A 15823-nucleotide genomic window follows, 5' to 3' on the forward strand; every position below is an offset into this window, starting at 1 on the left:
CCCCCTCCCTCTCCCTCTCCCCCACTCACGGCCCCCTCCCTCTCCCTCTCCCCCACTCACGGCCCCCTCCCTCTCCCTCTCCCCCACTCACGGCCCCACTCCCTCTCCCCCACTCCCTCTCCCCCACTCACGGCCCCCTCCCTCTCCCCCACTCACGGCCCCCCTCCCTCTCCCCCACTCACGGCCCCCTCCCTCTCCCCCACTCACGGCCCCCCTCCCTCTCCCCCACTCCCGGCCCCCTCCCTCTCCCTCTCCCCGACTCACGTCCCGCTCCCTCTCCCTCTCCCCCACTCACGGCCCCCTCCCTCTCCCCCACTCACGGCCCCCCTCCCTCTCCCCCACTCACGGCCCCCCTCCCACTCCCCCACTCACGGCCCCCCTCCCTCTTCCCTTCTCACGGCCCCTTCCCTCCCCCCTTCTCATGGCCCCATCCCTCTCCCTCTCACGGACCCCTCCCTTCTCACGGCCCCATCCGTCTCCTCCTCTCACGGCCCCCCACCTCGCTCCGATGCAACACAACATCCGGATGTCAGATGCAGCCCAGCCCAGTGCATGGCGGTGATGATGATGATTGCATGCACCAGAGGAGGAGGAGGAGGGGGGCGGGAGGGGGGAGGCCCCCTCGAGTTCGACGAAACGTTTATTGGGCGGAAGGAAACGTTTGATTGAGGTCACGAATTGGATTGTTTAGCGGAAACGAGGTGGCTTCGTCGTCGTCTGCTGCGGCGGCGAGGCTCGTTAATGGCTTGATATTGGTATCTGATAAGGTCTTATCGAGCCTTATCGGTAAGCAAATGGTTTTATCGGTATGAAAATGTGTGCATACGCACACATGCATACACACACACACACAAGCATACACATTCATGCACACGCACAAGCAGCAAGTGAAGTTATTTTATTATCATTGTAATTTTTATTATGTAATCCTCTTGTGTATACAATTTAACCTGTAAACCCTCCCCCCCCCCAGCTGGGAAATCCTCTCCAACGGACGCATTTGAGAGTTCAAAGGAACCCATTGTTCGAGTGTGAACTCGTCTGAACAAAGGAATTGAGGCCTGTTCACACTCTGACGGGTGTGTACGATTCACCATGGTCTTGGATCATGTGCTGGACTCGTGATCGACAGCTATTACCCTCCTGGAAGAGAGCTCAGAGCTCATATATGACCGATCTATGGGTAATGCTCTGTGACCTTACACGCACACACGCACCCAACTCCCCGCCCACGCCGTGTGTGTGTGTGTCCAGAATTGCCCTAGATTAGTTATTTTTGGATAACCTTTCTAATATTTTCACAATGTTTTAATATTCCTTGAACTTTCATCATTCACTAACATTTGTATTTCTTTTTTTTTTTATACAAAAAAAAAATAAAAAAACTGATTTAGGTATCGTTATTATGTTGCCTGCATCTCTTCTCTCGTTCCAATCTAAGGAGACCCAATTTTTTCAATCTCTCTTCGTATGTTTTATCTAGACTTTTTTATGCTGTGTGTTTTGTGTGTGTGTGTGTGTGTGTGTGTGTGTGAGAGAGAGAGAGAGAGAGAGAGAGAGAGAGAGAGGTGACAGCCACATGAGCATGTGGGTCTACCGACGGGAATCGGAGCATGACCCCTGGCGTGACGTGGGTGACGGAAGTGGGCGGGAGGGCGGGGTGGGGGGGGGTTGCTACGGAGATGAATAGAATCACTTGGCGACAGCTAGACAGGTGAGGTTATTCATCATCTAAACCAGCGTTTCTTAACCTTTTTCGACCTCAGCACCCCTTTTGGTCAGGCCTAAGCGGTCCAGCACCCCCGTACCATTGGCTAACACCTGGTTACTATAAAGCTAAAGTAAAGACGTGTGTGACCTTCCCCAGCACCCCCTGAAATTGATTTCAGCACCTTCAGGTTAAGAAACGCTGATCTAAACTGCCTCTCTCTCTCTCTCTCTGTCACTCTCTTCATAGGAGGTTAAATTTTATCCGTTTAATTTAACCTAACTTGTTTCGATCACCAGCGTAAACGAGTTTAGTGATGAGGTGTAGTGACGTCATCTGAAGCGTTCCGGTCACGTAATTGCTTAGCTGTGGGTTCGAATCCCGCACTTCTCTCCAAATACCATCAGTAACTGTTTACCTGCCCAGCTGTTCAGCGCCTCTTGGCGTAAGGTTCTCTTCACCTATAGCAGTGATTAGATATTTAACGAGATTATTTTGTGTGGGGAGGTTGGGGGGGTAAAATGCTCCCTCCCCCCCTCGTCTTCTATGACTCCTCCCCCCTTTTCCTTCTCTTTCTCCCCTCCCCTCCTCTTCTTCACTTCTTTCTCTCCTCTCCCCTCTTCTCTTCTTTCTCCCCTCTCCTTCCTTTCCCTTCTCTTCTTCCTTCTCCTTTCTCCCACCTGTCCTTCCTTATTCTCCTCATCTTCCTTTTCCTTCTCTTCATCCTCCTCACCGTCCCTCCTCTTCTTCTTCATCCCTTCCCCTCCTTCCTTTACCTTCTCTTCTTCCTCACCATCTCCTTTTCTTCCTCCTTTACCTTTTCTTCTTCCTCCCTTCCCCTCCCCTTCCTCTTCTTCCAGGTGAGCTTAATCCAGTGTGCGAGTCTCAACTGACTTCCAATTTGTTCTTCTCCCCCGAAGACAAAGGGGACTACAAAGGCTTCTTTGTAGTGAGGTTAACAACTGGTAAGGGTCATCTCCTTACCGTAGACAAAGTCCGGCATGATATCAGTTGTCCGGCGAGACTGTTTGTCCGCCAATTTTCTCTATTATTGTTGATAGGAGCTTGGGGTCATTTGACCCGTGACTTGTTGTTATTGTTGGGAGTTGCAAGGGTTCAAATGTCCTTTTCAGCGTTATCGTAATTTGAACGGGACACTTGGGCCATTAGACTTGGCACTAGATGGAGACCGACAGGGTTGAAAAGGGGGAAGAGTGTATCGTTTTACAGGAAGATAGATCAACTTCAACTCTTTTGCAGACGACATGACGTCACAGATGCACCGACATGACGATTTGTCTCGACAGTAGGAAAGGGAGTCAAGAGGGTGAAGATTTCGATCCTTCTGGGTATAATTATGATTCTATCACTCGCTTGGAATTACGTAACAAGACGTCTCTGCAAGTCTGTTTGTATAATGTTCAGCTGTCGTACGGTTTTAGTTTTCGTCTGAATAGCGTAGGATGTTAACCAGCGGATGTCGTCTTATCACAGAAGGATACGACTGCGCAGGCGTAGCCTTTCCCTCTAGCTGTTTTAACATGATTAAAGACATTTTATTTATCTTATTTGCTTCCATTTTCACTTGTTATTTATTCATTATTTGTTTATTGGGGTCACATGAAGAATCGTCACCCCAGAACGTCCACATGAAGAATCGTTACCCCATGATATCCCACTTGAAGAATTGTCACCCCAGTACGCCGAATATCGACAGTGGAATAAAGATTAGTTTAGGTTGAATTAGGGTTATGCTTATTGTCTTCAACTTGTACAACCGAAGAATCGTAAACCCAGGATGGCCCACGTGAAGAATGGGCATCCTAGGATAGCCCACTTGAAGAATTGTCACCCTGTCGAAGTATGGGATGACGATTCTTCACGTATTGTATGTTTACTTGTTTCTAAGATGTCTGCTGTCACTAGTTTGCATGTGGCCAGGTACCTTTGAGCATAGGATTCAAAACTTGCCCTTACTGACATCACATTCTGATTTTAAGAATAAAAGGACCAAATTCTAGATAAAAATCGGCCTAAAACCTTAGCAAGATCAGGTCTCTTTCACTATGGAAAGAACTAACGACATGACGTCATAAGGAAGTGCGACCGTTGATTTTTTTAATCATCCCTTGGGCGCCTCGATGATGTCATGTCGTTTGCGTTCTTTTATTTTATCGACTTCGCAATGTGAGGGGCACCGTCCTAGCCTTCTGATAGAAAGGCGTAGGTGACATTAAACCAAAAGTAATTCATCAGCTGACAGAGAATTTATACTTGTTTTTTCGTCGTCTTTTAGGTCCATGCTTACATCATCTCCGAGCTGAAGAAAGAAATGCCTACTGTCTTCGGCAAAGAGAGCAAGAAGAAGGAACTGATCAAGAACCTGTCCAGCATTTACGAGCGCATCCAACGAGAACACCAGATCTCCCCCGGGGACTTCCCAGAGATCAAGCGAATGCAGGTATGATGTGGTGGGTGATGACTTTATGCATAGGGATGACAGGGGCTAAGGGACATGGAACGGCCTAGTGTAGGTTTTATGGTACCTTACATTCTCCTCATTCTTATGACCTCTCTAACTCTTTGCAGGGAGGGGCTAAGGGACATGGAACTGCCTAGTGTAGGCCTTATGGTCCCTTGCATTCTCTGCCATTCTTGTGGCCTCTCTTTGCAGGGGTTAAGGGACATGGAACTGCCTAGTGTAGGCAATATGGTCCCTTGCATTCTCCTCCATTCTTATTACCCCCTCTTCGCAGGGGCTAAGGGACATGGAACTGCCCAGTGTAGGCCTTATGGTCCTTTGCATTCTCCTCCATTCTTATGAACCCCTCTTTGCAGGGGCTAATGGACATGGAACTGCCTAGTGTAGGCCTTATGGTCCCCTGCATTCTCTTCCATTCTTGTGACCCCTGTTTGCAGTAATTCAAAACTCTCAACCTGCCAGGTTGATTTGAAACTGAACATGGTTGTAAAGTATTTACAGGAAGGGCAGCTATGCTCATGTCGTCCTGTCTCAGTATATCGGCATATCTAATTTGCTCTTAAAATTTTATATTGTTTTTGCACACACTATTTTTTCATCTACAGATTGACCTCTCATTAATGGACGTTAATTAGCTGTTTTTGCTGTTGTTTAGTGCTGTGCAATCACTATGCCACCCAAAAACCACTCCAAATCAATGGATTATTCACATCAACGGACACAGTTACCCCCCTTTTAGTCCGTTACTGAAGGTCAATCTGTAGTACATTTCATATATCCACCACTCTGTGGGGGAAAGCTGATCTTTTTCAGTTTTTTTTTTCTCCATGTTTCTCTTATTCCAATTTAGCAAGTCATCTCTATCAAGGACTTCTTTACATCTCATGACTCTGTAGATAGTCAACAAGTCTCCTCTTTCTCTCCTTTGTTCCAAAGTCAGTAATTCTAGTTTTGACAGTGTCTTTATATGACAGTTTTGATAGTGCTGGGGTCATCTTCGTAGTTCCTCTCTGGATTCTCTCAATTTTCCTTGTATTCTTTTTAGTACTGGGTGACCAACCTGTGTGCGTTGGAAAATGCTCCTTTTTAAACATTGGACGTAAATACATTTGTTGCCCACAGGATCAGCTCCAACATCATGACTTCACCAAATTCAACCCACTGAAACCACGACTGCTGGAAACGGTCGACAAAATGTTGGCCGAGGACATTGCCCGCCTTATGGCCCTCATCCCACAGGAGGAGATATCGGTCAACAAGGAGAGCGTCGTCAAAGGTTAGTCTGAAATTGAAATGTTGTCCAGGATGAGCCCTGCCTGTGAATGTAGGATAGAAAATGGACCCCTCACAGAAAATAGATCCCAGGGTCTATTTTTTGCAGCAGTACTAGAAAAGTTATATTTTCTATAAATGGATAACACGTCAACATTCAATGAAGTATTATTTATTAAAACACCTAACCTGGTAGTTCTTAACCTATTTCCTTGTTTGCATATATACATATACCAAGTTTTTTTTTTTTCCCTTACAAGGGAGGTAGCCAAAGTCAAAGGCATAAATCCACTTCCATCCATTTAATCCCCACATACTCCACTTCCATTCACCACCCCTCCCTTCATTTTGCCCACCACCCTGGGTTACGAGCAATACAGCCTCATTTAATCAGTAACACCCCCCCCCCCCTGCAGAAAAAGAGATGGGGAGAAATCCCTTTGGGCTGTCAAAATATTCACACTTATTTCCCCCCCCCCCCCCCATCCCACTCCATGGCACAGCATCGGCCATACACAACCATTCTCCACTCACCCTTATCTTTTGTCTTCTCCCTTCCTCAACACACATTCCCCTCTTTCCCAATGCCCCTTTTACCCCATCCATCCATCCATCTCATTCTTGGTCACTCCCTCATGTTCTCCCCGCACCTCTGCCTTCCATACCTTTTACTAATCTCCCTTCACTCGTTCTTTCCATGTGTCCAAATCATCCCAATATTCTTTCATCAACCCTATCTCCCAACTCCCTTTCCACTCCCACTCTTCTCCTTGTTTCTCACTCCATCCAGCTGAGAACTCCTACCACACTTCTCAGGCATTTAATCTCAAACATCTACTACTCTCATAAAAACTCATGACTGACCTTAACAGCTTTCCCCCCAATACCATATATCTGCAATGCCCCCACAGTGCATGCTGATTGAGTGGGTTAGGGTGTTATGTCATAGGTCAAGGGGATGGGGGTTCGAACCCTGCCACTGGTGAAGTTGTACCAAGGGTATGTTTCTTTAAATTCCATGCTACTAAGCCCTCTGTAAGAGGCACCATCCTAGCCTCCGGATAGGGGAGACGTTTGTGACATTAAACCAAATCCTCATCATCAGATTGTATGGAAATATTGAGCTTGCAATTTGTGTTCGTTTGGTCATATATTTTTGTACTTTTCAGGAGGTGCATTTGATGGAGTAATGAACGATGCCACAGTGTTTGGTTACAAGCGAGGAGAGGGCATTGATGCAGGAGCGGGAGAACCAGAATGGATTGTAGCCAAGGACCGGTACAAGTACGATCAACTCTTTGACAACCTCAACCCGATTGATGGAAAGGTCACAGGCTCGGGTGAGTCATACATACATATACCAAAGGCTTTTTCCCCCTTACACGGGGGGTAGCCAAAAAGAAAAAGGCATATAAATCCCTCCCACCCATTTCATTTCCCATATATTCCACTCCCCTCCTCCCTCCCTCCTATCTTGGCAACTCCTGGAGTCACCTTGCATAAAATGTTTCTTATTTGTGTGTACAAGAAATGAATGTTGCCTGGGACTGTGAATCAGGACCCAGTCAAGGTTCATGTTTGTCCCTCAATTTACCGGACAAAATGGAGGGGGAGCAATATCTATTCAGTCAAAACAGTTCAACATGTGAACTGTAATGTAATGCCAGACTTGCTAAAAATTGTGAAGATGGGTTCTTGATGTACTGCGATCTTATAGTGGGGGACACTGAAATTTGTCCATTCACTGGATTTTGTTCTTTGACTCTGAAATCCATTAAATGAGGGCAGAGTGTACTTTGAATCACTTGATCTTAACCAGAGTACATTTAGAAAGTATCACCTTTTAGAATGGATTACAATAATTAATTACCAAATATAATTTTTTCATGTAAATCATACAATTTTTGTAGTACCCAAATAATTTTATTTCTTTCCTTGCAGCGGCAAAAATGGAAATGGTCAAATCCAAGTTGCCAAACTCTGTTCTTGGGAAGATTTGGAAACTCTCGGACATCGACAAAGATGGAATGCTGGATTCGGATGAATTTGCTTTGGCCATGCACTTGATCAATGTAAAACTAGATGGTCACGATCTCCCAACAGACTTGCCCAATCACCTGGTTCCTCCCAGCAAACGAGGCTTCGAGGCATGAATGAAATGCAGTTGCACCGAAGCAGAAACAGAACATGAAGACGGAGAACCAAACGGCAGATAATATTCTGTTGTTTCTTCAGGTTGACAGAAGGAAATTCTGAATGCCTGAACATAATTGAAATTACTAAAAACATAATGAAACAGGATAACACAGACCTCAAACCTTTGGAAAATGATATCTGCACATGCAGATATACTAGTTACTCTATTATTTATGAAAAGAAATGTATAGTGTGAGTGTGTGTGTGTGTGCGTGCATGTGTTTGTGCATGCACGTGCTGCACAGGTGTGTATGTTTATATAATTACTTGTACAGTGTCTTAACCCATGAAGAAGACCTCACCCAAACCCAGTAGTGGGTATATACAGCTCCCAGAACCCAAAGTGGGGTGGGATAAATTTCCTTGCCCCTCGTTAATAAAAAAGAAGAAAGACAATGTAGATAATCTTCTTTCAATTTCCACTCATCTTTGTTTTCTCACTTGATTATCAGACATCAGTTTGTTTCAGTCAGACCTTTCCAAATGTTCACTATTCCTTCCCTTTCCTTCTTGGTCTTCCATTACTTTGTTCCACAGTTGTTTTGTACACACGTTTGACTAGTCAGTCTTCTATTCTTTTCATAGTCACTACTTCCCAATATTGTCAGCACCTTGCCTTGTAATCCACATACACTTGGTGATCCTTGTCTCTTCCATTTTTCTTCTTGTTTCCTTCTTCAGTTATCCTTTCTTATCTATTCCCCAAGGGCTTCCTTCCCCATATAAGGGAGGTAGCCATGTCCTAGGCATGACCCCACTCTGATTTCCACCCCTCATTTATCTTGCACATATAAAATTAGTCCTGCTCTTCTCCATGAGCTAGGTTTCAGAGACTGGATAAATTCACCAGATGCGTTTGGGCTGGCGACCCTGTTCATGGGGAAAGGTACTCCGTATATATACGTTAAAATAAATTGTGTACAGTGCACATGTGTATGTGTAATCCTTACACATACATGTATGGATGTGCATCTATGTATGGAATAAATACAAAAACATGTTTGAAGCAACCACTTGCTCTTACAGAATTTAAAACTACTTGCATATGAGCTACATTATTGCATCATAAAACATTACCATGATGCTCAAGAACTTGGAACCTTGGAAGGATTTATATATACATTTTTTTTTTTTTTTACCACTGGTGAGTGATAGGTATGTTGTCATTATTTTTGTCTCATTATAATGGGCTGACATGCATGTAAAAATGAATGCTATAAAAGGCATATGATTGTTAGAAATGGGGCAGAATATTTGTATTGAAGTTTGAAAGTTCCCAGACAGGTCTAGTCCTTTAAGTATTGGTCATTATATTTCCCCCCTTGTCTTGCCTGCCGACTGTGTGGGACCATTTCTTGCTTTTTACCGAGGCAATGTATATACACAATATATTTATACAAATGTGTGCGTGCGTACATGCTGGCAGTTCTGGCTATCAAAACACAGGTCAAAGTGTGGTGGATTTGTCTACAGCAAAACACTCCTGCATATATTCTAAAACAGGAAAAATGACATCTTGGTTGTATCTTTTTTTAATGATGAAATTCTCTTTCTCCACGTGGGCTTTGTAAATGTTTTGAGTGAATGTTTGATTGATAACCCCTATTATGGACAGAAAAACTACAGAACATTTTATTATTTTCTTTAATAGCAGATCTACACTTGTAAGAGTTCATCACCCATAATACGAAGATGACTCATGACCCATGTGCAGGATTGGGAAAAATCCACGCCACTTGATACAGGAAGCTGTGTTGCTTTTTGCAATTCTGGATTCCTGGCTCCCCTTCCGAGTCATTGGGAATACACAAAACAATGAGCTTGAATTTCTTCTAATTTGGTTATCTTTAAAGTTAGAATAATTAATTTAGGAAGATGCTTACCTTGTAGGAGATGCTTGTATATACAGTATAAGAATAGCCCTTGATGAAGTGGTTTAGGCAGGAATGAGGTAGAGCTGGAAGAACATAGGGGAGGGGGAGGAGAAATGGTATCTTTAAATATTAATTGGTTTTAGAAACTAGTTTTGTACTTTTATGTTTGTGAGGCAGAGGGGCATTGCTTCTGCTGCTGCCTTCTTGTATAGGTGTGTACTTCATCAGGAACTTGTGTAACTAGGATTTCAGAAGTTTAAGAAGGAAATAGATAAGAACTGGTTTATCAACAGCATGGTTAAGAAATGGAATAGACTTGGTGACCACATGGCGAGTACTGAAACAATTGGTTGTTTTTAAGAGGAGATTAGATAACCACCTGTCATCCCTATCCATAAAGATAAGGGACATGGAACTGCTCAATGTAGGCCTTATGGTCTCTTGCAGTCTCCTCCATTATGCTCTTATCAGCTTGTACCTTTATTGGGAGTGTTCTTTGCATTACAGCTGTCAGACTTGAATATCGTTCATCTTGCAAGATCAATTGGAAATTATAAGTTGCTGAAGAACAAACCATACTTTTAGGAGAGTATGTCTCCTGTAATTTACCAGAACATCTCCCCAAAGCACTAGACTTCTTTTTCAGTTTGCCTCGGTAAGAATACATTTTTCCTAGGCTTAGTGGTTAGGCTGCCCCTTCTGTGGGGGGAGAATCACAATACATACATATCCAATCTTAATACAGACATATCCTGAAAGGCTGTTATCCCTTATAAGGTGATGGCCAAATCAAAACACACACACACACACACACACATCTAACATATTCATCTCCCATCCATTATAGATGATGGGTCATCCCTGTACCCTGCCACGCTGCTCATGTCAGAGGCAATGCAGCAGGGCCTACCAATCAGAGCTGGCTTACCCCCAACAACCCTATTGGATGGCATCCTTCCCTTATCATTGACCAAACAGAGAAGACAAGAAGAACCTCCACCCCAGGTTGCATCTTCCCCTCATCTACTCAGAACACCAATGCCCCCCTACACTCTGGCTTTCCTGCTTGACTGATGTGTCCATAAATACATACTTTAGACAAATGTGTTTATGAATACTTAGTGTGCTATCACATTACGCTTGGGTTTTCATCTTTGCCTGAATTCAACTCCTACTTGGGTTGTCAAGAGTACACAGGGCTCATGCGAGTGTTTATCGATCAGTTGGTTTCTCATGCAATATTTCCAAGACCAAAGAATTGCAAGCCTAAGTCACAACCCAGCACAAACAATAACACAAAATTGGCCTGAAAATAGACACTATATTTAGATGCAATCAGAACACAGAAGACACTAAATATCTTGAACTGCTCATCACTTTGCTCAATATAGAAAACTATACATTTTCTTCTCAGTGACTTATGGGCTTTCTTAGTGACCATATTGGATACACAGGGGACAGGTTTCCTGTAAAAGAGAGCAGAAGCTGCAGTTGATTGTGTTAACACGTGAATTGTTTATGATCATATACACGTATGTATATAGACATAAACGTGTATATATGATTGTGTATATGCAACCTTTCCACAACACTTGAATGTTAGTTTATTTCCAATTATGAGATGCTACAGAAATATTGGTTTTCAATTTTTTTTTTCCCACCCCTTTCTATTTTGCCTCGTCACACAAGTGCCCATCATTAGCTAGCAAGTATAGCTCATTATAGAAACTCAGTACCACAGCGGCAATTGTTAGTAAGGCATTTAGATATAATAATGCAGTACCATCATTGTAGGTCTTGCTTCATGTCTGCTTCCAGTTTCGGAGATGTCAGAAGGTTTGTAAAGGTGCTAATTACCCCCCCCCCCCCCAACTTTAATTTTTCTCCGGATTATGATGACAAAGTCGAGAGTACTTGGATGAACATCTGCCTTGTAAAACCACTGATGTCTTTCCATAATTGAACATAAATATTCCGTTGTGAAAAACAAACATTTTGGCATGCTTCATCATCTTTATGCATTGGAATGTAAACTGGAAGCAGATCTTTACAACATTCTTGACATTGGTTCAGGAAATTGAAAGGTTTGGTCAAATGTGGATTGTGGCATTGTAATTAAAATTGAGATCTCTTGGCATTCCACCAATGTACTTATGGGTAACGTTTGCCTCTGCTGCTGCTGCCACATTGCCTTTGTTAGCACCATAGCCAGCAAAACAATTTAGGACGTGTTTAGAACATTCACTTGTGTGCAGATTGGGAAATTACATTTACTCTGGAACTAATCATTTCCCAAATTGTATATCTATTAGCTTTGTCATGTGTAGTGTAATCGGTACACTCGCAGAAAGGAGTGGGTGGTTTGTACAATTATTATATATTGGCAATTTTACACTTTTCATATAATGTATTTTATCTTGTTTAACCTTTTCTAAGTATGCAAGGTTTCAAACTTGAGTTTATAGGTATTAATATGGATCATTATTTACCGTATCAAATGTGGTATATTCCCCTTCCCAAATTTAGCCTGTTTTTCACACTGCATACTTGCTCAGAACAAAAGCACGTATGTAGTTTTATGTTGTTTCTTTATTTGTTTTAGTCTGATCTAGATTTTGTAAGGTTACTTTTTTTTGTTTTGTTTTTTTTGTTAGATTGTGTGGATAAAAGAAAATTCTCAGATAAAACTTGTAAATAAGATTGATATATTACAAGACAAGTCAATGTATAGAAGTTTTAGTGAGGCACTTCACCTTTTTGTAAGAAGTGAGCAACAAGTGTGATAAGTTGGGCAGTGAAGGTGTTGGTACAATTCTTGTGTCAAGACGGTCAAAGTCTGATTCACGAGAAAGGCGAGCGATTTTGCGAATTGCACTTTACTGGAAAGGAAACTTGGATTACTGAACTTAAATCACTTTCTAATTAAAGTTGAAATGATTGTTATAAGTAGTTTCAATTTCCATTTAAGAGTAGGAATTCAAGTTCTGCTGATACCCGTGAATTAACTCCTTATCCTTTCTACTTGAATTACAAGAACCCCAACCAAGAATCCTTCTGTTAATAGTCTCTACTCTCCAACAGAATTCATAGATATAAGGAAGTCCATTAACCTTACATCAACAAACCCCACACATGATTCTGTTCAATATCACATATACTACTGTTAAGAAGCTAAAACAGTGCCCCTTACCAAGGACTTTGTAGCATGGAATTTATTTAAACGTAACCTTGGTCCAACTTGCTCGTGGCAAGGTTCGAACTGCTGTCACCTTGACCTCCACCACAAGTAGCGATACTGTAAACCCACTTAGCCAGCAAGCATTCTAGATATTCTACCTATATACCAAGGACTTTTTTCTCCTTTATAAGGGATGTAGTAGAGTCAAAAGATATGTACCCACTCCCATCCTCCACCTCATCTTAGCTCCTCAGATTGTCATCTCTGTATCCTGCCCACTGCCCTGGGTCAGAGGCAATGTAGCAAGACACAGTACATCCACAGCAAGGGCATTTCATTTAATCAGTGACCCCCACCTCCATCCCCTCATGCAGAAAGAGAGATGAGGGGGGGGAAATCACTTTGGGCTGCATCAAAATATCCTTTGCACACAACCACTCCCTAGCCCCCCCAATCTGTACATGGCCATTCTTCACTCATCCCTGTCTCCTGCCGTACTTAACAGACATTCCCCTCTTGCTCAATGCCTATTTTACCCCATCCATCTTGCCCTCCATCATCCCCTCAAGTCCACACCACTCACCTCTGCCTTCCACACTTCTTTTAATCTTTCTTGATTCATTCTTTCCATGTGTCCAAACTATCCCAATACTTTTTATCAGCCCTATCTACTCTCTCCTTTTTCATTATCCAACTTTGTAACCCCTACCATATTTCTTAGAGATTTCATCTTAAACGCATTTAAATTTTCCTCTCGTGTTCCATGTTTCTGCCTTGTACAGTACTGTCAGCACAATCACTTCATATATTGTAATCTCTTTGCATCCATTCCCAAATGCCTATTTCTCATGACACTTTATAATCCCCCCCCCCCCCCCCCCAAGGGCTTCTCTCAGTCTACAGTTTACCTCCACAACCCCAAATACCTAAAGCTATCCACTTCCTCCAGCCTCTTTAAAAATTACTTCCAACTTACTCCCATTTTCTCCCCTTGTATATCTCAACACCTTACACCACCCATATTTACCTGTTTCCTATGGTAGGGAGAAGAAAGAATACTGCCACAGACTTTCTTCTCTCGGGTCGTAAAATGTGGCCAAAACAAGACAGATTGATGGGACTAGGCATCCTGCTCTCTGTAATCTTAAGGGGTACATTCTTACAAGAAGTCAAGTCCTAGATATACCATCAAATATTCTCTTCCATCCACCATACCCATTATAGTATGCATGGTCTCAAAACTGGACATATGAACAGAGACGTACCCTCTGCTGGTTCTGACCATACACCCAATACAAGAAAAGGTTCAACAGTGGTGCGACATTGCCCACATGGATAGAAGCAATGTGATCAATAGGCTGTGACTCCAACCCTATTCAAGATTCCTGGACTCCTATGGTTCAACAGTGGAGCAACATTGCCCACATGGATAGAAGCAATGTGAACAATAGGCTGTAACTCCAACCCTATTCAAGTTTCCTGGACTCCCCAACAGCTCCAGACCCAAATGGAACAAACGAGTAAATATATTAATTTACCCCTAACTACACACCTTTCCCCACACAATACTTTAAACACACTGGCTGCAGCAACCAATAACACTTGCACCAGCCTCCAAGCGCATAGAACCCCAAATCAATCACCATATACCAAGCATTCAATAATACACTAAATACAATATAACTGCTAAGGATTCATCCCAAACTGGGGAAATGTATGTACTCTTCTTCAATAATATAAACCAGAGGACAACTGTTTACAAGAAATAAAATGAGGTCCATGCACACCCTCTTTCTAAAAGGCTATACTACATATCTATCCCCCTTTCCCAACTAAGCTAATTGAGGAGGCACAGCAATGTTATCTGCCATGCCATTTCATCATTACCACTCACAATCCTACAAGCCACTATAACTAAACCTTTTCTACACTGCCCAATATTCATTTATACTTTCCATCAATGGAAAACACCATGCGAGGACAAAGTATTTGTTAGTGCAACATTTTGCTTGCTAGAGCTAAAAGTACATGAAGCTCTAATATATGAAACATACTAATAAAGGCTCAGTCCTCATATGGTGTCTTCCTTTAACAGCCTTGTTGGTAACTGCCAATTGCATATATCTTTACCATCCCATCAGAAAAAAATTCAAATCTTATTCAACTAATCTGTCCAAGTTCAAGCTGCCCTGATGCAATCACCAAACAGAGTACACAAAACACCTCTTGCTACAATGGCCTACACTAACAATCTCTAGAAAACAATACTATACATCTTTCCTGAGTGATTTGGTGACCCACCTGGAGGCTGTTACTGGTTACCTGAAGACTGCTGGTCTTCTGCAAGAGACATTTCATCATCATGATGCCAAAACTGTATCCATTGTAGAGCCATCATTTGCTTCCATAAGTTTTGGTCAGCAGTGAGCACCCATTGGACATTCCTGGAGAATGTGGCACATTGTCAGTATTTCTCCACATGGACATTCATTGTTGGTATTAAATCCCTGTTTGTGGAGCTTGCCTTTGTTTTTGCCCACTTCTGCCCTTGCCCTGGTTAATGTTACGTAGTCTTTCCTGATTACGTTTGATCCTTGAGGCAGGGTTTCGTCTGGGCTTGGTGGAGCCTCGTTGTGTTGCCCGCTCTCAGACTCCTGCCAGTATGAAGTGGCTCAGCTTTCCTCCAGTGCCTCTATGGTCATACAGCTTTTGTGGGACTCAAGAATTTGCCTTGCTTCTTGGTGTCCATAGAGCAAGTGCCTGGGGTTTCGTGTCAGATATATGGTGGTGGGATAGCAGCTAGTCTGTAAAGATTGATTGATTGATTTATGAAATTTTTGGCTTGAAGGCCAAGTGCCGGAGCCGGTAGGCCATTCAGCGATAGTCTGTAAAGAGCTGGCAAGGGCATTGATTTTAACCACTTCAGCTTGAGTCAAATTCTTGTGCGCAGTATTGGCTGCCATATGTATGATGTATCACACTACTCACATTATAGATTATAAAGTCATTGCTGTATTACTCGTTCTTTTTTACTCTGAGTAATAATAAACACAGAAAACATGATCAAACCAATCAAACCAGTTCACAAAATCTGTGGGTAACTCATGGAGAGG

General features: G+C 42.8%; 1 protein-coding gene across 2 annotated transcripts in view; it reads left to right on the forward strand.

Annotated features, from left to right (window-relative positions):
• Positions 1 to 12478, forward strand: part of Past1 (putative achaete scute target 1) — a 109207-nt gene extending 96729 nt beyond the window's left edge. For both annotated transcript variants that reach the window (XM_076177546.1, XM_076177545.1), the window contains exons 3-6: positions 4005 to 4169; positions 5313 to 5466; positions 6632 to 6802; positions 7404 to 12478. In XM_076177546.1, coding sequence (XP_076033661.1) covers positions 4005 to 4169; positions 5313 to 5466; positions 6632 to 6802; positions 7404 to 7615 — 702 coding nt within the window. In that variant the 3' untranslated portion in view covers positions 7616 to 12478. The remainder of the gene's footprint in view (positions 1 to 4004; positions 4170 to 5312; positions 5467 to 6631; positions 6803 to 7403) is intronic.
• The last annotated feature ends 3345 nt before the right edge of the window (positions 12479 to 15823 follow it).

This window comes from Oratosquilla oratoria, chromosome 40, assembly GCF_046742065.1.
Source record: "Oratosquilla oratoria isolate Oo_2021 chromosome 40, ASM4674206v1, whole genome shotgun sequence".
NCBI classification, from domain to species: domain Eukaryota; kingdom Metazoa; phylum Arthropoda; class Malacostraca; order Stomatopoda; family Squillidae; genus Oratosquilla; species Oratosquilla oratoria.